Source organism: Saccoglossus kowalevskii, chromosome 2 (genome assembly GCF_978046115.1).
Source record: "Saccoglossus kowalevskii chromosome 2, keSacKowa6.1, whole genome shotgun sequence".
NCBI lineage: Eukaryota > Metazoa > Hemichordata > Enteropneusta > Harrimaniidae > Saccoglossus > Saccoglossus kowalevskii.
Genome location: NC_140642.1, coordinates 28,476,323 through 28,500,584, shown reverse-complemented (window position 1 = coordinate 28,500,584; position 24,262 = coordinate 28,476,323). Strand labels below are relative to the sequence as shown.

Here is a 24,262-nt window from a genome sequence, read left to right as displayed (position 1 = left end):
AGCATAATTGAGATATATTTGGTGTAGCCTAGATATATTGGATATAGCTGAAGTATATTGAGTATAGCCAATATATATTACGTATAATTGAGATATAATACGTATAGCTGAGGTATATTGAGTATAGCCAAGATATATTGAGTATAGCCAAGATATATTACGTATAGCTGAGATATAATACGTATAGCTGAGATATATTACGTAAAGCTGAGGTATATTACGTATAGCTGAGATATATTAAATATAGTTGAAATATATTAGGTATAGCAGAGATATATTAAGTATATCTAAGATATATTAGGTATAGCTGAGATACATTAATTATAACAGATATTTTAGGTATAGTTGAGATTTATTAGGTATAGCTGAAATTTATTAGGTATAGCTGAGATATATTAGGTATAGCTGAGATACATTGAGCATAATTGAGATATATTAAGTATAGCTGAAATATATTAGGTATAGCAGAGATATATTAGGTATAGCTAAGATATATTAGGTATAGCTGAGATATATTATGTATAGCTGAGACATATTAGATATAGCTAAGACATATTAGGTATAGCTAAGATATATTAGGTATAGCTGAGATGCATTAATTATAACTGAGATATTTTAGGTATAGTTTAGAGTTATTAGGTACAGTTGAGATTTATTAGGTATATCAACGATATATTAGGTACAGCTAAGATATATTAGGTATAGCTGAGATATATTATGTATAGCTGAGATACATTGAGTATAGCTAAGATATATTAGGTATAGCTGAGATATATTAGGTATAGCTGAGATATATTAGGTATAATTGCGATATATTAAATGTAGCTGAGATATATATTGATATAGCAGAGATACATTAAGTATAGCTAAGATATATTAGGTATAGCTGAGATACATTAATTATAACTGGGATATTTTAGGTATAGTTGAGATTTATTAGGTATAGCTGAGATTTATTAGGTATAGTTGAGATATATTAGGTATAGCTGAGATACATTAAGCATAATTGAGATATATTTGGTGTAGCCTAGATATATTGGATATAGCTGAAGTATATTAAGTATAGCTGAAATATATTAGGTATAGCTGAGATAAATTAGGTACAGCCGAGATATATTAGGTATAGCTAAGATATATTAAGTATAGCTAAGATATATTAGGTATAGCCGAGATATATTAAGTATAGCTGAGATATATTAGGTATAGCTGAGATATATTAGGTATAGCTGAAATATATTAGGTATAGCTGAGATATATTAGGTATAGCTGAGATATATTAGGTATAGCCGAGATATATTAAGTATAGCCGAGATATATTAAGTATAGCTGAAATATATTAGGTATAGCTGAGATATATTAGGTATAGTTGAAATATATCAGGTATAGCTGAGATATATTAGGTATAGCTGAGATATATTAGGTATAGCCGGGATATATTAGGTATAGCCGAAATATATTAAGTATAGCTGAAATATATTAGGTATAGCAAAGATATATTAAGTATGGCTGAAATGTATTAGGTATAACTGAGATATGTTAGGCATAGCTGGGATATTTTAGGTATAGTTGAGATCTGTTAAATATAGTTGAGATATAATATGTATAGCTGAGGTATATTGAGTATAGCCAAGATATATTACGTATAACTGAGATATAATATGTATAGCTGAGGTATATTGAGTATAGCCAAGATATATTACGTATATCCAAGATATATTACGTATAGCTGAGATATATTACGTATAGCTGAGATATATTACGTATAGCTGAAGTATATCGAGTATAGACAAGATATGTTACGTATAGCTGAGATATATTACGTAAAGCTGAGGTATATTACGTATAGCTGAAATATATTAGGTATAGCAGAGATATATTAAGTATAGCTAAGATATATTAGGTATAGCTGAGATACATTAATTATAACAGATATATTAGGTATAGCTGAGATTTATTATGTATAGCTGAGATATATTACGTATAGCTGAGATATATCGAGTATAGACAAGATATGTTACGTATAGCTGAGATATATTACGTAAAGCTGAGGTATATTACGTATAGCTGAAATATATTAGGTATAGCAGAGATATATTAAGTATAGCTAAGATATATTAGGTATAGCTGAGATACATTAATTATAACAGATATATTAGGTATAGCTGAGATTTATTATGTATAGCTGAGATACATTGAGCATACTCGAGATATATTAAGTATAGCTAAAATATATTAGGTGTAGCTGAGATGCATTAATTATAACTGAGATATTTTAGGTATAGTTTAAAGTTATTAGGTATAGCAGAGATTTATTAGGTATAGCAGAGATTTATTAGGTATAGCTGAAATATATTAGGTATAGCTGAGATATATTAGGTATAGCTGAAATATATTAGGTATAGCTGAGATATATTAGGTATAGCCGAGATATATTAGATATAGCCGAGATATATTAAGTATAGCTGAAATATATTAGGTATAGCTGAGATATATTAGGTATAGCTGAAATATATTAGGTATAGCTGAGATATATTAGGTATAGCTGAAATATATTAGGTATAGCCGAGATATATTAGGTATAGCCGAGATATATTAGGTATAGCCGAGATATATTAAGTATAGCTGAAATATATTAGGTATAGCTGAGATACATTAATTATAACTGAGATATTTTAGGTATTGTTGAGATATTTTAGGTATAGTTGAGATTTATTAGGTATAGCTGAGATATATTAGGTATAGCCTAGATATATTAGGTATAACCGAGATATGTTAGGTATAGCTGGGATATTTTGGTATAGTTCAGATATAATATGTATAGCTGAGATTTATAACGCAGAGATGACGGTACTCTGACATTTTTATCTGAAAAATTCTTTATACATTTCAAAAATGTAATACTCAATATAAATTTAGTGATTCGCACTGCTGAAACACGCTTATTAAATGTATGTGTTCTATTGAGTAATGTGAAACTTATAATACATAAAATAAAATATTGTATACTTATAAATAAATTATAAGTGTTGTTATTTAGTGGGAGAGCGGGTGTGAGTGATGTGTTGTGATAAAATAACTAACACATTCGGGCAATATCACGATTTGTTGTCTGTCCTCGGGATGTTGGTCGAGACCATAATATTGATGATGCCCTCGCCTTCACCTCTCGCATAATCAATATTATGGTCATGGCCACCATCCCTTGTGCGGGCAATAAATCGTGATATTGCCCTCACAAACATGTGTCATTATTTAACTCAAAGTCATTAATGGTTGCTCATGAAATTTTCAGGAGAGTTTGCAATTTAAACAGAGCAATCGGTTCAATTTTAGTAGTGAACTGGTTTCTATTGAAACAATACTTTTGGGAATGATTTTTCATTCAACTCAAAAAATGATCACGATGGATTGATTCTTATAATAAGTAGCAATCGAAGTGCTTTCTAGTTAATGAGTGTATCAATGGGATTTACTTTCTATACGTCCGACAAGTTAGCCTAACATGCATTGTTTCCTGAGGATCTGTTTGTGTCTTTGTGGTTTACAAAAATATTCATAGCAGACTTGCCATAAGTTTCATTATCAGGTTGAATGTTCTACATTCTATATATTATGATTCCGATAATTTCATTGATGCAACGCAAATAAAAATAAATGTCAAAAGTGTAAATGTTTTGTTTTTCGTTAATAATTAAAACCACTATATAATGGTTTCATATATTGGTTTAATTCCAACCCATTGTCAAAATTGAAATTCGATATTCATGGTAGATAGGTAGTATAGTGCAAGTTTATTCGGGAGATGGCAGATACATGGAATAGAATACGTACACACTTTCACTCTGGGATTGCCCAGAATGACCAAGAACTAAAAACATGACAAAGTGCGTATCCAGACCATGTACATTAGTTGTGTATATTTCAGTATTCAAGTACAAGTTATCATATAAGGTGACACACAACGAATGACCTAATCGGACAATATTTAGACATCTACCCGCATGGATGGTGAACAATGAATTAAATAAAAGTACAGCGATGAATTTAACACCTTCACCGGCCTTCAATGACCAGACCACGTGTGACACAATGTCAGGTGTCAACAGATGACACCTTATCATCCGGGTACATTCTATGATAATTTAGTCCAGTTTCGGAACATGGTGCAGTCCTTAAAATTAAACAAAGCGACTTTTTCTCAAATTAAAAATTACAATTTCTACAATTAAATAACATCTTTCAAAATACAAAAAAAAAATCATGGAAGATTATAATACTCATTACGAAAATGTGCATCGATGTATAGGTGCGGCACTCTGTCTGTGGAAAGGTATGTTACACATTCTGACTAATAATAAAAACAAATAAAATAAAATGACGCGTTATCTTTTATATTATTATACATCTGTCACTGTAACGCCATAAGTTTCAGCATGCCGTAATTTTACGGTAGTTTACGGGGTATTTTCGTCCTACCATAAATGGAAATGCGAATTCCAAATATTGAATGATTACGCGCGTAAACGTTCTCTAATAATAAAAACAAACATGGCTGTCATTGGGGTTTGACCGGACTCCACACAAAGAAGTTCGCTGATTCTGTTCCAAACTTTTTGGATTTCGGCATTCCCATGATGTATCATTGGAAGGAAAAGATGTACAATAATAATAATAAGGTTATTACAGACAATACAGCTGTACAGCGGAGGTCGATGGGCGGCGTACTGTCTGGGTGCATACTTTGAGGTATTCTCCTAATAACCTCATATTCATACTCATAGATCCAAACATCGTCAAAAATAGCAACTGCCTTTTCTCTCACATTGCGGAACGGTAAATACAATATTATAACAGCATCACTCTTAACACATCCACCATGACACTCGTCCTATATGACTGATATTTATGAAATAGATAATCCCATCGAACATGATGAAATGATTGTGACATGAAGTAATACGTACTTGGCCGCCCTAATTCTATTTCCGACAAGTTGAAAACGTTATTAATTTGCCTTTCCAATCAATATATTTAAACTCGAAAAAAAGAAGAATTGATAACTGAAAATATCTTAGAATACTCTGTACTTATAAAACTTCTTAAAAACCAAACCTTAAAACGCTGTGTCGCAAATACTGCGTCTATTGCGAAATGTTTACTAATTTACCAGCATAAAGGACCTCACAAACTTATCAAATAGTATTCCAAAATGTAGAATAAGTAGAAATGACGCAAAAATATAACTCAACATCATAAAAAAATCATTCATAAATTCGACAATTTCAATCATGCATAGTGTTTAACGAAACTGAACAATCATACTGCGAATTTGAAAATGTCCACCATCATTTCCGTGTTTTCCTTAGAGCAAGCCTTTGTTATACTGTTTACCTCTGTGATGCACGCCGGCCATTATATAAAAATATAGTTTCTTGTCCTCATGGTGTTTGCGTCTCAATGACAACATATATTGATGTTGTTACCATTGTAAACTCAAGTGAAATAATAAATAAGAAAAAAATTAGACTTTATTCGTAAACAAATCATTTGAGAACCAATGGATTTTAGACATGCATTATGAATATAGAAAACAAACCTTGGCTAAAAACAAACTAAGAACATACAGACTTTTTAAACAAGATTTAAAAATTAAAAATTACTGCATTAATGTGCAAAACCATGGTTCTAGAAGGTTAATGGCAAAATTCAGGACAAGCAACCATGACCTTAAAATTGAGGAAGGCAGACATAGTAATGTGCCTCTGGATAAAAGAACATGTGACATGTGCAGCCAAAATATAATTGGGGATGAGCAACATTTTGTAATGAAATGTCCAGCTAACAGTCATCATAGGGACAAATTATTCCTAAACGCAGAAAATAAAGTTCCAAATTTTGAAAAGGAAAACAGTCAGAATAAATTCATATTAATATTGGAAAACCATACACTGGCACCAGCCTTAGCTGTCGTCTTAAAAAACAGCTATGAAACAAAACACAACAACTATCAGTGTATTAGGTTACAATTTGTGTCCATTCTATATTCTGTATTCACCATTGGTTGCAAAGTGTCTTTATTTTTTTATTCATATTCTTTTTTTAAAAGTATAATTTTTTTTAGCTTATAGTTAGTTAGCTTGTAGTTATTATTATTAAATTATTATTATCTAAACTGTTCAGTTGTAAGTCAGTTTATTCTTTGTGTAACTTTGGAGTTAGGTTGTATATTATACTATCTATTTTGAGTTAACGAGACAATTTCCTGGTGTACACGTCATGACAGTCATTGCTGTCACGTTATCATTGATTAGTACACGCCACACTGATGGTACGTCACTGAAACAAGATAGCTGTCTTGTCAATGCGGTGCGACAGCAGGTTGGTTTGTAAAATGGACCACCAGAGTAAACTTTTACTTTACTTTAGTACTTGGGCAGCACTTTCTGTCGTTGCGTTGATCCTAAATATATTAAACGTGGACTGGGAAAGGACATCGCTACCTGATGGAATCATACTTTGTATTCTACTTGGAATTGTGCAGGGAAGTGTACTTGAATTGGTGGTGCAGACTGTAGTTGCAATATTCTATCGGGGTAGCGACCAACGCGACAAAGTCGCCAATTTCTCAAATTTGACACTTCTTATGGCATACAACCTTCTGGCTGTCAGTAAATCCGATATCAATGAAACATTTCATCAAATGTACAAGGCATACATGGGCAACCTCAGTGAAAACATTTCCATCGTTCTTATTAGTGCTACGTCCGACCCAAAGCTCATACGTCATGAAAAGAATCTTCTGAAACATTACAGACTAAAGATACGAAAACAGTTACTCCGAGAACACATCAGGTACCTCCAGGGAGCTGAAAATCGCATTGACATGTTTCGGTTGCATTTTTATTGGAAGCGGTTTTCTAAAGAGTATTTGCAGAGGAACATATATCAAATTTGTCTGCATCTAATAAGAGAGTTTATGTTGCTACATCGAGTTAGCAAAGTTCTTCGCAAGTGTGGACAATACCAGGATTTGATTATCTTGAGTAGCGGAATTAAAACGGCCTACTCGTACACTGATAATGAATATTATGGTAAGTTGGCTCGTTGTCCCGGTGAACCGCTCTTCCATAGCTCAGATGATGTAAACAATATCTGTGGCAGGAATTTTAATTATACACTCGTTTTGGACGGCGATACGGAGGTCCCTCCTACAACGGCGTACGAATTGATGGCGATAGCAGCGGGCAATCCAGACCGCGGAATTATTCAACCATCAATAACAATGCACGTCAAAGAGGACGACACGTTATTTATGCATATAGAAAGTTTACGTCAACGCCTGGCAACACCGTTTTCTGAGGCAGTTGGTTCTCTTTTGGGACAATGTGGCTTTTTCGGAAAAGCGCTGATTAAGAATGATATTTATCTGAATCATGTCATTGGAACCCCTGATGACTTAAAGGAACTTGTACCTATTGATGTACTCAGTCATGATACGTTTGAAGCCGCAATTCTGAAACCATACTACGCTCTTTCAGTTACGCTGCTAGAAGCTCCTTGCTTTAACTACATCACATGGGACATTCGGGAACGACGTTGGAACAAGGGCGAGATTATACTGGCCATGTATTTCTGGAAAAATATATTCGGAAAACCAATGAGGTTCCTTCAAAGGATTCTTAAAGGGAAGAGTTTTGTTGAAACTAAAATGAGAACACCTAGTAAATTTGACGTTGCCAGTGCTTATATCGCCCATTCTGCTCTCCGAATGATGTTTATGAAACCTCTTTTACTGCTGTACGCTATTTTACATTGTTGGGCCAATCTATATTATCCAAGCCTCTCATTATCAATTATCTTATTTATCGTCATGATTTTCCCTAAATTTGCAATCATAAATCGGCGAAACGTGCATCTAGTATTTATTGAAGTATTGGCTTCATTCTTGCAATTCACGCCAGAATGTGTGGTGGGGTGCGTTAGAATCGCGAGGGCGTTTTACTCCCTCATATCGAATAACACAAAATGGGTACCACAACGCGCGGTCGAGGAGACATTTCGTATTTCAAATCCGTTCGTTTCCAGTTTTAAACATTTATGGGGATACTCATTGTCAAGTGCAGTGTTGGCAGTCGTTGTTCAGGTACTCACTAGAAGATTTCTTATAGTTGACATTTTGTTGTTGACAATGTTTCTTCTTCCGTTCTGCACCGGATGTACGTCAATATCCTTAGCTGCAGTCAAAAGTAAGATACGCGTAGTACGTAAAAAGCTCGCTGTTCTGAAATAATTACATTACAACTTCGCAGAAATATATACTTTATTTACAGAATTAATAATTTAAACACAAAGCATTTTTAAAACGAACCATCAATCAATTATATGATTGCAATGGTGTTTGTGTTTCAATAGTAGTTCGAATCTGAAATATTGCCTTTAAACATGAGATGTATGGATGGATAACCGGGTACGTTACATGACTAATTTAGAAAGCATGTGCGTTTCAATGACAACTCGTGTGAAAACTAATTTATTAATGTTTTAAGCAGACATGCAAGGGTGCGTGTGTCCCATGGGTTGATGCGGTTAAAATAAAGAGCTGGTCACGTGACATCTACCATTATCTCCGTAATGAGGACAGCATAACTACTGTATTTAATGTAAATACATACAATATATTATTTACAACACCAAAGTCATTATGTGCTGGATAAATACAGTTTATTTATTTTACTATGTGTTTGCTTTGTTTATGTATGTGGAATTTCGTTCAACTCTACAACTGATCGCTCGCAAATGGAAACAGTATAAATATATCTCCAGATACAGAATTAAAAGATAATATCAATCCATAATGAGAAATTGTGGGAGAAAAACTGAGTGAGCGCAGTTATGTAAGTTGTCATTTTCTGTGAAACATTTGTCCATTTTTGAAATAAAATAAACTATTATGTTATATTTCCACTTATTTATTTCATGTGATATTTACAATAAAAGTTAAAATCTCGTTGACGATCAATGTCATAAAATGCAAAAACAGCGTTATGTTACAAAGCAAAAACACGCAAAGAAATCATTTGTGTGTTCTCATACATAAAAATGATGCTATATTTCCCTATTTCGGTTATTTGTTATATTTCGGCTATATCTCTGTTCACGTACAGTGGTTGTCAAAAACATTGTCACCCTTTTGTTATTTCTGATCTGCCGTGACTAGAATGTACATGTCCCTGTTTTCAATTAGCTGTCTTTGTTTTGTTTTCCATTAGCTATAATTATTCATGACATTTGGACTCTAAAATGGCCCCTTTGTTCTACCCTGAATACATGTTGGAGAGTTCCAATTATTCATAACTCTCTGACTCTAAAACAATTTCTTTGTCCTATCCTGACATGTTGAAGTGGTCCTAAAGCTCTCCGTATAATAATGATTTATAAGACTTCAGAGTTTCATTATACATTATTTATTCTAGTTGAATGAAAAATGGAAAACGAAAATCAAATCAACTGGAAATTAATTAATATTATGTGAATATATATATTACAATTTCTGACAGTTTCAACGCTGGAGAGAATACCATGGAAGCGCATATCGCAGGGTAGATAGATATTTACCCTATATTTCAAAACACGTATAGATGTCACATTGAACGGTGACCTACTAGATGGTTTATGCATAATATAAGCAATTTGTGACACCAGCTTGAAAGATCCCGTGTACGCTTGACTGTGTTGGATAAATATAGTTAAATCCACAAGGTATCCTGTGTCATTGCGGTGCGTGAAGTGGGTGACATTCAGTCCCTATATATCGCGTGCACACAATTATAAATATGAACTAAGTTTATATGGAAAAACACTACCTGCATTTGTGCCATCCGTGTGTTTACAATAAATGTGCCGTACGCGATGTTTAGAGGCTACGTTATAGTCAGAAAGGACTCGGAAACTAAAAATTAGTTACACCCGGCAATAAGCGACCTTATAACCTAGATCATCTCAGCAGCAACATTTAAGGGGTGGATCGTTTACAAATATGAGGGATGAAACATTGTGTGATTCCGGTACATCATACAACTGACTAGATCGGTATCTTGTTTTTTTCAATAGTCGCGATAGTCAAAACAAAATTCCGTCAAATGCACACCTGGACTGTCACCAAAGAAGCGACAAAACTGAACAATTTCATTGAGAGTGAATGTTAAAGGGCGGTAGTCGTCGTCGTCGGTAGTTGTCTTTTGGATTTTGGCTGCGATATATTTGTGACTTTTAAGGTAGGGAAATGGGAAACATATTTTTTTTTTACAAACGAACGGAACAATTTAGATAAATAACTAAAGCTAATTAAAAAAATGTCGCGGGTTTAGACATTTTTGACAAGGTCCGGCTATTAGCTTGTCACGTGACGTGCATTCAAATGTGTTCTTCTCTATCTAGGATTTTTATCAGTATATAATAAATAAAGGTTATGAATGAAATAACAGATGTCAGAAATGTTATGACACCGTTCCCGCTACAATAATGTTTTTTTTTCTTTCTTGGCATGCTGGGTATTTTTGCTGAGTGTTATCCAAGTGCCAGTTGGCAACTTTGCACAATAAACAGTTGACCTTATTAATCGGCCAAGTCTGACAGCCCAACAACGCGACCACAAGCGACTGGCGGGAGAAATCAAAATGGCGGATACTGGTCTTCAGACGGAAAGTAACAAGAAAAGACAGCGGAGATCTCCACGGCTTGCCAACTTAGAAGCTGCATGTGTATCGTCACCGGACAGAAAGAAAAGAAGAGTTAGTGATGGAGTATCAGATAAGAAAAAGAAAAAGCAGCGAAGATCGAGTTTTGTAAGGGGAAAAAATCGAAGATCGCTTCCGGCTGCCGATGTTGACATTTACAAACGTATTCCGAATGATCTCCCAGCAGAAGATCGACTTTTGGCTTTACATAATATCGCAGCTTGTGACATATTCGTAAAATTGGAGCAGGAATTGCCCGTGGTAGATCTGACTGCTTTAAAGAAGGAGGCTCCCACCGAATTGGCTAAAACTATTGAAAGATTCCGAGAAGACGGGACCGTGCAAAAGGTATGTGGTCATTCCAGGTCAACACCCAACCCGTCCAACACGCAAATGAAAAGTGATATATCTACTTGTACGGAATATATGCAACAGCTGAACAGTGAAAGCGAAAAATGGGAAGATTTATTGACAATATATACAGAAATATCGGATAGGACAAAGAGTCAAATGTCGGAAGTGACGGCAACTGCGCCAGCAATGAAATCTCTCCCTGGAGAACACAGTACACTACTGAATGGTATACCAGATCTGAACAGAATGGCATTGTGGGTAGACAATGCCACTCACAAATTGCCATTTCAAGTTGATACAATACACAAGACCATGAAACAAGTTGATAAATGTGTATCTTATGCTGAACTTGTTATAGAAAATCAAACTAATATGTTAGCCACGTTGACATCACAACCCGTAGAAGCGAAGGACATCATAAAGAGTATGTTTACCACTGATAAAAAATAAGTTTGATATAATAAACAGTTTTCAATGTGTTGCTTCCTTACTGTGCTCTCAATAAAGCTATGAACTTTTGTGAAATTTATAAAATATTTTTTCTGGAAGACCCTTAAAATCAGAAGAAGCAGTTTTTATTATGCTCCAGTCAATGTCTACCCCGACCCCTCCCACCTCGAGCAATACGGGACAAATGTGGGGCATTAGACTGGGTTTACCGCCAAACTGTGCCCGTGGAGGTGGGGTAATAGCTGTGTTTCGTGTCCCGTCATCGCTAGCTGCGCATGCGTATACGTTCATTGAGTACTCTGCTGATAGCATGCATGGCAATCAGTGGGGGAAATGTAAGGGGTTTGTTTTGGGTGGGGATTTGCTTATCCTTCTTGCCCCAGGAGGTGGGGAATTTGGCAAATTTTACAACAAAAATTTCCAATTCCACCCACTGAACCCCGAGGTAGGGTGCGGTTTGACATTGACTGGAGCATTAGTTACATGTATGAGTCTGCGTCTTTCGAGGTAATCATTGGTGATTGATATGAATATAGTTTAAAATGTTTTGAATTAATCATTGACAGATAATACATTGAGTATGGTCAGTACAGCTTCAAACAAAATGCACTGCCTGTAATTATCCACACATTCATATGTGCTTTGTTCTAGCATAATTGGTTTGTAAAACTTTGGTAAATGTCACCAATGCATGGAGATGTTTTGTCTCTTCTGAAAATGAATATTTTAAAGAAATGTATTTTCTACAAATTGAATAATTTGATGTTTTGCTTTAGTAGTGATTTCTTTGAACTGTATTTCAAACTTCAAAGGGGAAGTCTTCACAATTGTTTACAAATCAGCCTTTGCATTTTTAGCATGTGTTGTTATCATCGCATAGAACTCAATTCCTGCCTGTGCACAGGTGACGTAATTTCACTAAACAATTCTTAGGTAGCTAAGGCAATTCCCATCACCTGGCCTTGTCTTTCATAAACTAAAGAAATTTGTATGTTACCTATAAGGATAATTACTTATGTTTGTGATAACATTTCTCAAACTGTGAACTCACTGGATTATTTGAGTGTTATTACATACCGATATATAGTCATACATGTGTATAGCGACCACCTAAAAGACTTCATTAAAATATGCTTATACACATGTGGTCTTCATGATGGTTAGATTATGCCAAAACAGACATTTAACATATTTGCCCAGAATGAGATGGCACCTTTGCAACACATTGGTTTGAATAATTTAAATTAGTAAAATTGTTTATAAACAGAATGCTAATTATTATTTTGTTACTACACAGGCATAGCTGCAAAAATATCGCTTAGAGGGTTGTGGTCACATCAGATAAGGTGGTCTGTATACACAGGTTGCTCATACGTGTTATGCCTTGGGACTGCTTAAAAGTGTTCACTATAGGCAGAGGTGGTCTTTATGGGTGATGGCTAACAGTGGTTTGACCTTACCTCATAATGTAATTTTTACTTGTTGATCTTCACAGGGAGAGCATAGTCAAAGATTGAATGACTGAATGTTAGTACCTCTTTAAATTATCTAAACAGTTGCACAAGATTTTGAGCTAATTTTAGCATTCTGATCTAGTATTGAAAAAGATGCATGTACCTTTGAAAACTAAATACAACACTGAACAGACTCCTTAGGAATTTAATAGCATCTAAAATATTGTGTCAATAAAATTATTGTTGAAAGAAATCAATGTACAAATCCTAGAGAATTGTTTTTAATTTGTAGAAATTTTAAAACATACAGTATTTTCTTTATTACACATGCACATAAACCAAAAAAATACATTTATTGTATGCTTAATCATTAGACTTATTTTGACACAACACTGGAGCACTACTAATAGTACTAACAGCAAATATAGTACTAGTATACATTTTCAGGAAAATTGCTGTTATTATCTCTTGCTGAAATTTATGAACGTTAATAAACCTTTTTTGTGAAAAACATTCGTTGTCTTCTGAAATGGTTATCAAGTTTAGATTTAGATCCAATTTGCTGGTTGCCCGTTTGAATTGTGATCCAATTTTACATAATGCTACTGCTCATTTTAAAGTATGATAAATTAATTTTAATACAATCTATCAAATAAATCTTTAGGGTATTTTAGTGTTTGTCTCGTCTAGGATGTGTGATTCATGTCAGTTTCTGGGGATTACCCCACTATTCTCGACCACAGGGCTACCAGGTACTGGATATTGTACAGCGAGCAACTAAACAACATGTTATTGTTGATTTCAGACCACAACTTTTCTAAGCGATGTAAACAAATATCAGTGTCCTTATTCTAAAATTTGAATGCACAATGTTACTACAGACTAAACTAAATTACCAGTTTGTGTTTCACCTACAGGTTTCAATACACTGTCCTCAGCATATGCAAAAACGCATAGACTTACACATGAAAGTTAAAAAGTCCATGGTCAAAAATTGCTTTGTGTGGGCTAGATTTTCCCATATTCTTTTCTCCTCTGTAGTAACTTTAAGGAATCGCTAATTACACAGACTTGCTATGCTAGGTCTACTGAGATGCTTTTGAAAACCATTTTGCCACTTGTTGAATATTGTAAAATTCTTTATTTTAGCTGGATTTAATTTTCGCTGAATAGATTTTTTGGTGTTTTGTATGGAATTTATTTTCACTGATTTTTGACAAGTTTAATGTAAAATATATGAAAACAGGTATATTGGCTGGATTTTATTTCCACAGAATCATTCCTTCAGCGAAAATAAAGTATTCCACAGTAATACATTGATGCATTCTCTTATATAATTCTCTTATAAGTATTTTGTTTTTGTCAATAAAACCATGTACTTGGAATGTTTGTTTTGTCAATAAAACCTATGTACTTCAACTACTTGGAATAATTTTTGTTTTTTGTAGTGAAATTGTAAACTTTAATTTTGTAAAAGATCAAGGTATAAATTGTGAAAGGTGACGACCTCCCTCCTAAAATACTGTGGAATACTTTATTTTCGCTGGAATTAATTTTCATTTTCGCTGAAAAGACTTTTTGGGCGTTTTGTATGGAATTTATTTTCACTGATTTTTGATGAGTTTAATGTGAAATATAGGAAAAAAAGTATATTCGCTGGATTTTATTTTCACGGAATCATCCTTTCAGCGAAAATAAATTCCAAGTGAAAATAAAGTATTCTACAGTAGTATAAAATGAAAACAATCAGGAGTCAATGCACTCTGCTAATACCCCCGGTAGAAGAAATGTAGGTAAACCCACGTTCAAATTCTACTTTGAGTTGAACATATAAAAGGGGTTGACCACTACCCTGAGTGAGTGTGCCTCAAACTCATTGGAAGGCTACTTTTATCTACTGGCCATGATTCACTTACTAACAGATGTGACTTTAGGGGTCAGATTGGTCTGCAGGTGCTTGCATTTGACCTGGCCTGCGGGATGCCAGGGTAGTGCATAAATTGTCATTATGATAGGAAGATGATCATCACAGCCCTGTCATGTAGTCCCAAACATGGAATATTGTTTTCCGTGGCAAATTGAACTATACAGATATGTGACTTTCAATTTGCACACACACAAAAAATAAAATAAAGTCAGGAGCGACAACAGTGACATTAACAAATCTGAACTGTCACCTGGCACAACAATTTAAAAAGAATAACAAAATGTTCATGGTTCAAACATTCAGTAAGTTTATCTTTCTGTTCAATCACTTTTCCAAAAGTGTATATAAATATACAAAAAGTGTACATAAGTTCTGTGACATAAAATACACATTTTTATCAAATGAATGATGAAATATTCAAATGGAAATCACAAAAGGACTACAAATACCCAGTACTTCTTTATTTTCAAATTGTGTAGATAAACCCACAAAAATTCTATAGAAATGCTAACACTGTCTATTCTATAAAATTCCATAAAAATCATATAGAACATTTTTATAACATCCCCATGTTTATGCCATTGACTGTATTAAAGCAGAAATCTTTGAAATACCGCAAATCAGCCGCCACTCCTATGATTTATAAGGCTGACTTCACGCTGCAATCCATCTGGCTGCAATCTTAACCCATTTCAGGGAGCTCTCGGGGACTACGAGAACTCTGAGCCTGCGCGACTTCATTAAAGATGGCGGAAGCAGATGAGTCGCCAGCGATTAAAGATACAGGTTTGGATGATTTCGGGAATTTGCAAGGTATTGTGCTATGAAGTATACTGTTCATGTGACCATGTTATCTCCTGGAAGGTTATGCATTGTGACTTTTGGAGATGTGTCTATTATATTAACGAGGGAAAAGACGGTCGTATTTAGAATTGTAAAATCAAAACATTGCCTGGCAATATTCCAAACCGATCCGCTGTATTTAGTCTATTTTACCTCCATGGTTTCATCAACATCGGTAAATACTCATCTTCAAGCCTCAACTTGCGTGCACATCTTGGTTTCTTGTACCGTAGGTAGTGTATTTTTTGGTCTTGGCCTTGACGGTGTAACACTGGGCGTTTGATACGCGGCTCAATAGCGAAATAATATTGTGAAATAGAATACCTGATTTTTAAATCCCGTTTGGTTACAATAGTGGCCCGGGAGTAGAGAACGGCAGAAGCTTGTATCGCTCGGACTCGCACAGTGGTTATTACGCGCGAAATGCGTTTAAAGTTTGCATCTAGATCGGGGTTTAGTGGGGGATTTGGAAATTATTGTTGTAAAATTTGCGAAATGCCCCACCTCCTGGGGCAAGATGGATAGGCAAATCCCCAACCAAAACAAACCCCCACATTTCTTCCACAAATCGCCACTGTCCGCCATGCTTGCTATCAGCAGAGTACTAGCGATGCTAGTGATGACGGGACACGAAACACGGCTATTACCCCACCTCCACGGGCACAGTTTGGCGATAAACCCTGTCTAATGCCCCACATTTGTCCCGTATCGCCCGAGGTGGGAGGGGTCGGGGTTGACATTGACTGGAGCATTATATGAATCTAGCGAACACTGTGAATGTAAGTCTGGCAAATAATTGAGAAACACTATATCAAGTAGTTGGAAAACACTATATCAAAACCGACATAACTTTCTTAAATTTAATTTCTATATTTGAAGAAAAGATATGACAATAATAAATAGATCATGACAACGTTTAAACATATAATCACAGAAATATTTTTATGTGTTTTTTGGGGGGGGGCATTATGTCAAACAAAATGTACACACAAAGAGAACCTTGAAAAGAGAAAATTTAGGAATGTTTTAGTCAAAATATTATTGAAATATAAAAACAGCAGCACGCTGGTTTCGTAAACTGTACGTTATTTATGACTAGAAACTTTGTTCAAAGTCTCCTGTGTGGTTATTCGTGACAAGTTGCAGAATGGATTCCAAAAGTTCGGAGTGCAGTGAGCGAAAACCTGGCGTAAAAAGTTCATCGGAAGTTTTGAGCCCATTGGAAGCCGACAGGTGTAAAGCAAGGCGAGTTGAGTCTGAAACTGAAATGGATGGTGGTATGTTACTTAGTGTTTCTGATAAACTTGATTTGATATTAACAAGATTGGATAAAATGGATGTGAAACTATCGAGAATTGAAGAATTAGAAAAAGTAGTGTTGTGTATAAAACAAAAACAAGCAGAACTTGGCGAATCTATTGTTATGACTGACAATGAAGTTAGGAATCTTCGGGAAAGCATTGAAAAAAAAAGCAGATGTGTCCACCACTGAAGCAATTACCGCACGGCAAGTACAAAATGAGGTTAGAAGCCGTAGAAATAATTTGATTTTCTATAATATTCCTGAAAGATCGGAACGTGGTGATTGCCATAAGTTTATTACAAGTTTTATTAAACAACACATGAAGCTTGACGTCCCAGTTGAAATTGAGCATGCTCACAGAAATCCACCATATTTGCCCTCCAATAACAAGAAGCCACGTCCCATATACATTGCATTTCTCCGGTACAAGATGAAAGAAATGGTTTGTAGAAATGCTGCACTGCATGCCTGAAGGGGAAACCATTTGAAGGCAACGATATTTACATTTCTCAGGATTTTTCAGAGGAAACCCGGAAGGCTAGACAGAAGCTAATACCGAAAATGCAACAGTTAAAGTTGGAGAAACCCGGCTGTTGTCCGTTCATCGCATACCCGGCAGTGCTGAAGTACCGAGATTCTTCAGGCAAAGTAAGAGTGGTTTGAATAGACAAATCTGCTGATAAATAAACTTAATGGTATAAACTTTTCTATTAAACTTCCCAGGTTATAATAATTCGATGGTGATCACTTCACTTTCTTTGGAGTGTTTTCCTTTTAATTTTATACTAGGCATGATTAGAATTAATCATAGCAATATGCGTATAAACTATTATAATATTTGTTCATTAGAATATTTCTGTCGACTTTGTTGAGCGGAGCTTATCATATGAGTGATTGTCCGTCGTCGTCTGGTGTCCGTCGTCTGTGTCAATGCTTTACATTGTCGACTTCTTCTTGAAAACTACAAGTCTGAATGCTTTGATACTTGGTGTATATGTACCTTGGGTAGACCTCTCTCAGATTTGTTCATTTCATGATCATATCTTCAATTCTCTAATTTTGGTGAATATTTTTGTCATTTGTGGTAAAAAGTGATATTTTCGACTTCTTGTTAAAAACGACAAGTCCAATTGCTTTGATATTACATATATATAGATACTACATATGGACCACTCTCAAATTTGTTCATTTCATGATGATATCTTCAATTCTCTAATTTTGATGAATATTTTTGTCATTTTTGGTAAAAAGTGATATTTTTTTCTTGTTAAAAACCACAATCATTTATGGTCAAAAATGATATTTTTGAATTCTTTTTGAAAACAGCAAGTCCCATTGCATTGATACTATGCATATTGTTCATTTTCTAATGATATCTTCTGTTCTTTAATCAAAATGTGCATTGCTAACAGCGGAGCTATCCCAGCCGAGAGGCTGCTTGTTTTTATGTATTGTGTGTTTCTTTTGTTTTCCTTTCTCTTTTTTTAGTTTACTTTCACTTTTTTGTTCTCATGTGGCAGTGGGGTATATTTGTCACAAACTTTCCAACATGATTAACAATTTTAATTTTCTGTCGTTAAATGTTCGAGGTTGTGCAGGAAATGAGAAGAGACATGATATATTTAGATGGTTAAAAAAAAAAGAATGTTCAATTGTATGTTTACAAGATATTCATTGTCAGGTGAGCAAGGAAGAAAAATGGGAAAGTGAATGGGGTTATAAATGTTTTATTAGTCCCTATAAGGGCGACTCTCGGGGTGTTGGGATTTTTTTGAAAAATAATTTTGAACATACAATCCATGGTTTTAAAGGGGATAGCAATGGGAACTATATGTTTCTTGATTTGACAGTCCAAAACCAGCGTTTTACGTTGGGTACTATTTATGGCCCAAATACAGATAAACCAGCTTTTTTTAATAACATTGGTGACATTTTAGAGGATTTTGAAAATCTAAGTGCTGGGCTCTCTCTGGAATTTGCTAGGTAAATAGTAAATTTACTAATCAAGAAAAAAAAAGTATTAGTAAACTTTGTCTGGAAACTGCGGAGCATTTTTCCGCGACCGAGCACAACGGGGAAGAGAGAAGGAGAGGGAGGTGTCCCCTCTGTCGTCCGCCGAAAACAAGAACAGCATGCTGAAAGTGCTTGGCGGTGCAACCTGAGCTCCAATTTTGTGTGTAATTTCATGACATCAAATTAGGCAGTCTGCTCCACAAAATGTACCATTTATGATGGTACAACAAAACATCACAACAAAATATGCAATGTAGACACCAGAACCTTTATTTGAATAACTCAGTATTAATTAAACATATTCATGATAAGCTCACATTGTTAACAGTGGGGAAAATAGTCATCATTCAAAAGTTCACTGCCTAGAACACAAGTCATGCTGTGAATAAATTTTCACGGGAAATTTCTCAGAAAAAAAACTCAATCAATATTATTATGAAGTAATCTCCCATGCTCATCATGCAAACCCGCATGTTGATGTTTATGACGACACAAAATGACTATTTATTTTCATCGAAATTTCTGAATTAAAGTGAAAAAGTAACTAAAGTAACTTTCGGTCTTGTAACTCGATCTCAATGCTAAGAATGCCCGGTAAGAATGGTACACAAATTATAGTATTTTTCGATCGATTCGCTAACATTGTCTCACCTTCCATTAGCTGTGGAATCATAGCCCTATGTTGCCGACCGCATTATTTACGTGACAGACACTGGCCGGCCCATGTTCGACATACAACAACAAAAATAAAAACAAGACGTCCGAATGAAATTGGTAGGGCAAAATTAGATTGTATGTCGCACCAAAGAGCTACGGAACCGCAGCTAACCTTACATTATTTATGAAATCGTGCTGCAGTACGATCAACTTTCCGTTTCTTGGTGCTGTCAGGGTTAGGACACCCATGGGTTTTTGGTTCTGAACACGATTTAGCGGTTTTTCCATCTCGTCGTGAAAAATACTCGTCGAGCAGTTGTATTTTGTACAAAATGTGTTCGTAAATCCTACTAATAGATATTTATTTTGTTCGTAAATCTTGTCCAAATTTCGTAATTTACGACATTTGCGAGCGACAGCGAGAGCACAGAAGTGTTATTTTGTGTGGAGACTGGAATATTTTTCCTAATATTAATTTTGATTCAAAAAAATATAAAGTACAAAATAATCCTAAGGCGAAATTAGTAGTCGAAAAATTAAAAGATATTTATAGTTTGAGTGACATTTGGAGAGATAAAAATGCCAAGACAATTCGTTATACCTGGCACAAACCAAATTCATTACAACAGAGTCGCCTTGATTTCTTCCTCGTATCTCCTGATATTACTACATTTGTGACTAAAGCAGGTATCTCATATGGGTATAGGTCAGACCACAGTTTAATAACGTTGTCATGTAATTTTACCTTACAAGGTCGTGGTCGAGGTTTTTGGAAGTTGAATACTTCATTGTTAAATGATAAAAAAATATGTTAAAAAAGTAAAAGATTTTATTAATGAAATAACCAAACAGTATGTTAATACAGAAAATAGTGATCTTGATGAATTCAATTGGCCTTTTACCATTGACCCACAGCTCTTTTTTTGATGTATTAAAAATGAATATTAGGGGTATGACAATTGCTTATAGTTCTCAAAAGAAAAAAGAAAGAGATAAATATCAATTAAATTTGGAATCTCAAATTAATGACTTAGAGGAAAATATTGCTGTGAATAGTTCTTTTCGTTTGGTTTCAGATTTAGAGAAGAAAAAACAAGAATTTGAAGTTTTTCATAAAGAGAAATCAAGGGGGGTAATGCTTCGCTCAAAAGCCCGGAAAATTGAATTAGGAGAAAAATGCACTAAATATTTTTTAAATTTAGAAAAGAGAAATTATATTGAAAAAACAATCACCGCCCTCAAAATTGATGACACAATTGTTACAGGCCCCCAAAGAAATTCTAGCTGAAGAAAGGCGATTTTATGAAAAGCTTTACAAAAGTTCTGCTACTGAGCAGATTAATAATTACGGGGAGTTTGGTGTGCTCTTACCGCAATTGTCAGCTGAGCAGCAGGCATCTGCTGAGGGCGCTATAACACTATCTGAATGCCTCCATGTTCTTAAACATAATGGAAAACAGTAAAAGCCCTGGTAATGATGGCTTCCCCTCAGAATTTTTTAAGTCTGGTGGTACCACAATTAGTTCATCTTTTTACATCATTGCCAAACTCGTCAAATGGTTATTTCAATCAACTTAACAATCTAATTTTTGATTTCATTTGGAATGGAAAAAAAACAAAAATGTGGTGGATAAGTTTATATTGCAAAACTAGGCGTTGGGGTGTTCTTTTCGTCACATAAAACGAACTGATTAAACATGCGGAATTGTTATTGAAACGGACATCGATTGCGTTGTGTTTTCTTGAGTTGAACAGATGTAAGGTATAATTCAAACTTGTTTATTTGTACTCAACATGAACATCAATACGTTGTACAGCAAATACTTCTTGGTATAAAATATAAATCGCTAAATAATAGCTTCATGAGGAGTTGACATCGTAGAGAGCATAGAAAGGAGGGTGTGCATAACGAGCATCATGTTGCGAAGCTACCATAGAAGGAATTACAGCGACGGCCTGAATCGGACTTCTCACAACAGCGCTTTGCCTGGTTAATGTAATTGTCAACGTTAGAGCGGCATTTGTCTCGGTGACAGCTAATCGGAGAAGTGCCAAACACGTGTTTGTGTTTGAATATATCATGCCAAAACGTTCCGAAAATAAAACAACGCTAATGATTGGCGCATACAAACGAAACATAACGCTATCATTCCATATTAGGAGTGACACGCGACTAACACGAGGCAGAACTTTGGTGGGAAATTTGGGCGGTAAACAGACAAGTACCGCGAGAACACAATGGGAAACAATGTAGCGAACGTTTGGATATAGCGTCACGGTTGCTACAGAAACCGATCTAGTCTCTCAGGACTCAACTCGTGGTTATCAAAACAATGTCTGAAATTACAAACTAGCTTGGAGAACATCATACAGAAAGTAACATTTTTTCATGTTAGATAACTGCGCGCGACATACTCCGGGGCGCATAAATCACGAGAAGATCTCGGGATAACCTAAATCGAACATGATAAATTTTAAAATTAACTTGAATAAATCTCTGAAATTTAAATGACAGACTCTCAACAATAAACACATGTCAATCACATTGAACATCAGATATGAATTGTGAGTTTCAATCTTAGCTAAAACAGCAAATAACACGGTATATCAAAAACAATACAGTATATCATGAACACATTGCAGATTTTGCTTTACTGCACGAAACAAATGATTCTCATTGAAAACTTGAAATAAAGTTACAGTGCAGTACAAAGTTCAAAATTCTACAAAGTTATACAACACCATCACGGCACATTTGCCGTATACTTTCGCTCGCTTTGAGCGCTGAAGCCCTTGGTTCGGGTTGACTAGAAAAGTCGTGGATTTGACTAGAAAATTCATTTTCAACGGACGGACTACCAATAACTTCCTCGGGAATTGAGTGTATTCTCTGGTGTTTCTGCATTAAGTTCGAGTGGATAAAGATGGTGTATAGAACGATTTGTTGAGCCGTTTTTGGTCTGTATTTCTACTACTCGGACGATACCGTCCTTGCCTGGAAGCAATTTAGTTACACGACCTAGTAACCAATGACATCGTTTTTTGATGTCCTGGTGTAATTGGACAATATCCCCCACCTTTATACAATAAGAATTATTGGTTGTCCCTTTGATTTGATTCAAGTGACGCTCAGTAAGTGACGTCAAATATTCTCTTTGCCATCTCTTACTAAAAGCATTGTGAAGGGAGGATAAATACATAGCTCTTTTATTTGCAGTAATATTATCAATCTCAAAATTGGGTTCAGAAACACTAGGAATAGCTGGGGGTAACATTCTAATCTGACGTCCATTTAACAAATGGGATGGAGTCAGTGGAGCTAAATCTTCGACACTTGCGGAGAGATGAGTTAATGGGTGGTCATTTATTGACGACTCGACTTCGACTAAAATTGTGGATAGTTCGGTAAAAGTCACGTTGGCACGACCTAGAATTTTCTTCAAGCAATTTTTTGTTATGGCTATCATTCTCTCGAATAGGCCTCCGGCCCACGCCATTCGTTTAGGATTAAAACGCCACGATATACGATTTTTGGTAAGATAGTTTTGTACCTCAGGAATGGACTCGAGTGCTTTCAAAATCTTAGCAGCGGCTATAAATGTGGAACCGTTATCTGAGATCATTTTCCGGGGCGTTGACCATTGAGCAGTGAAATGTCGCCCACCTTGGTTTAATAAATGATGAGCATCAAGAATTATGAGCGTAGTAAACCGATGTTTACCAGGAAGGAGTATTGGATGCATGGTTTCGAAAGGAAAGTCGGTATTCTGAAGCCCACCACCAATTTGCAGTATCGACTTATCGTCAATAAATAGTTTAAGTTGTTTTTGAAGTACGCCATGTTTAAATTGTTGTTTCCGAATAGAACTGACAACGTCTCCGAAATGTGTTGACTGAATCGATGTCAACCAAGCGTGTTCCGCGTCGTTTATCTCCTGTGTTGAGAGAGCAAGTCTACTTGACAAATTACTCGGAGTGTGGTTTAATTTGGATTTGAGTTTCGAAATGAAACGAAATATATAAGCAGTTGCTTTCAACAGACGATGTAGATCGTTGAAACGGCGAATATCGATAATCTTTTCAAGACTAGGTTCTGAGTTTGAATCAGTTGCGTGAAAAATCTCTTTCGGCGCGATGTTTGGCTCATTGTGAAGTTCAAAATGGTGGCCGAGTAAATTGTCAGATTCACAGGCGACATGTAACGAAACGATCTGATCATTAATTTTGGAGTTTTGTAGCTCAGGAGGTTCGCGGTTAGTATCGATGATATCTCCTGACACTGTTTCAGCAGTTTTTATGAAATCTTCTGCTGATTCGAAATTTGTGGGTAAAATTGGGTGATTTACTTTCCACGGCAATTTTGCAACAAACTGATTATTTTCCACCGTTAAACATTTGTCGGTATATTCTTTGTATTGTTGTTGATGTGTAATGTTGAGTGCCTGTTGTCTTGTAATCGTATCTTTAACACCCACTGACTCCAGGTCCCAGTAACTAGCAATCATTTTATCCATTACACTGTCAT

At 35.2% G+C, this 24,262-nt stretch overlaps 3 protein-coding genes and 1 long non-coding RNA gene across 6 annotated transcripts in view; all 4 read left to right on the top strand.

Annotated features, from left to right (window-relative positions):
- Positions 1–6,391: 6,391 nt before the first annotated feature.
- On the top strand, positions 6,392–8,290 carry LOC102807443 (uncharacterized). The gene has a single exon (XM_006817520.1). The coding sequence runs from the start codon at positions 6,392–6,394 to the stop codon at positions 8,288–8,290; it is 1,899 nt and encodes a 632-aa protein (XP_006817583.1).
- A 2,262-nt stretch (positions 8,291–10,552) lies between these two features.
- LOC144353407 (uncharacterized) lies at positions 10,553–14,243 on the top strand. Its single transcript, XM_078009999.2, has one exon. It carries the CDS (start codon positions 10,677–10,679, stop codon positions 11,538–11,540), a length of 864 nt encoding a protein of 287 aa, XP_077866125.1. The 5' UTR covers positions 10,553–10,676; the 3' UTR covers positions 11,541–14,243.
- Positions 14,244–15,604: 1,361 nt separating this feature from the next.
- LOC146748638 (ubiquitin thioesterase OTUB1-like) overlaps positions 15,605–24,262 on the top strand; it is a 38,205-nt gene continuing 29,547 nt past the window's right edge. For 2 of the 3 annotated variants that reach the window (XM_085494092.1, XM_085494081.1), the window contains exon 1: positions 15,605–15,734. In XM_085494092.1, the coding sequence (XP_085350218.1) occupies positions 15,668–15,734 (67 nt within the window). In that variant the 5' untranslated portion in view covers positions 15,605–15,667. The remainder of the gene's footprint in view (positions 15,735–24,262) is intronic. The other variant, XM_085494085.1, reaches the window with a different exon arrangement.
- Positions 17,649–19,084, top strand: LOC146748639 (uncharacterized). The gene is made up of 2 exons (XR_014927495.1): positions 17,649–17,715; positions 18,657–19,084. It is a non-coding gene; the product is annotated as an uncharacterized LOC146748639 (long non-coding RNA).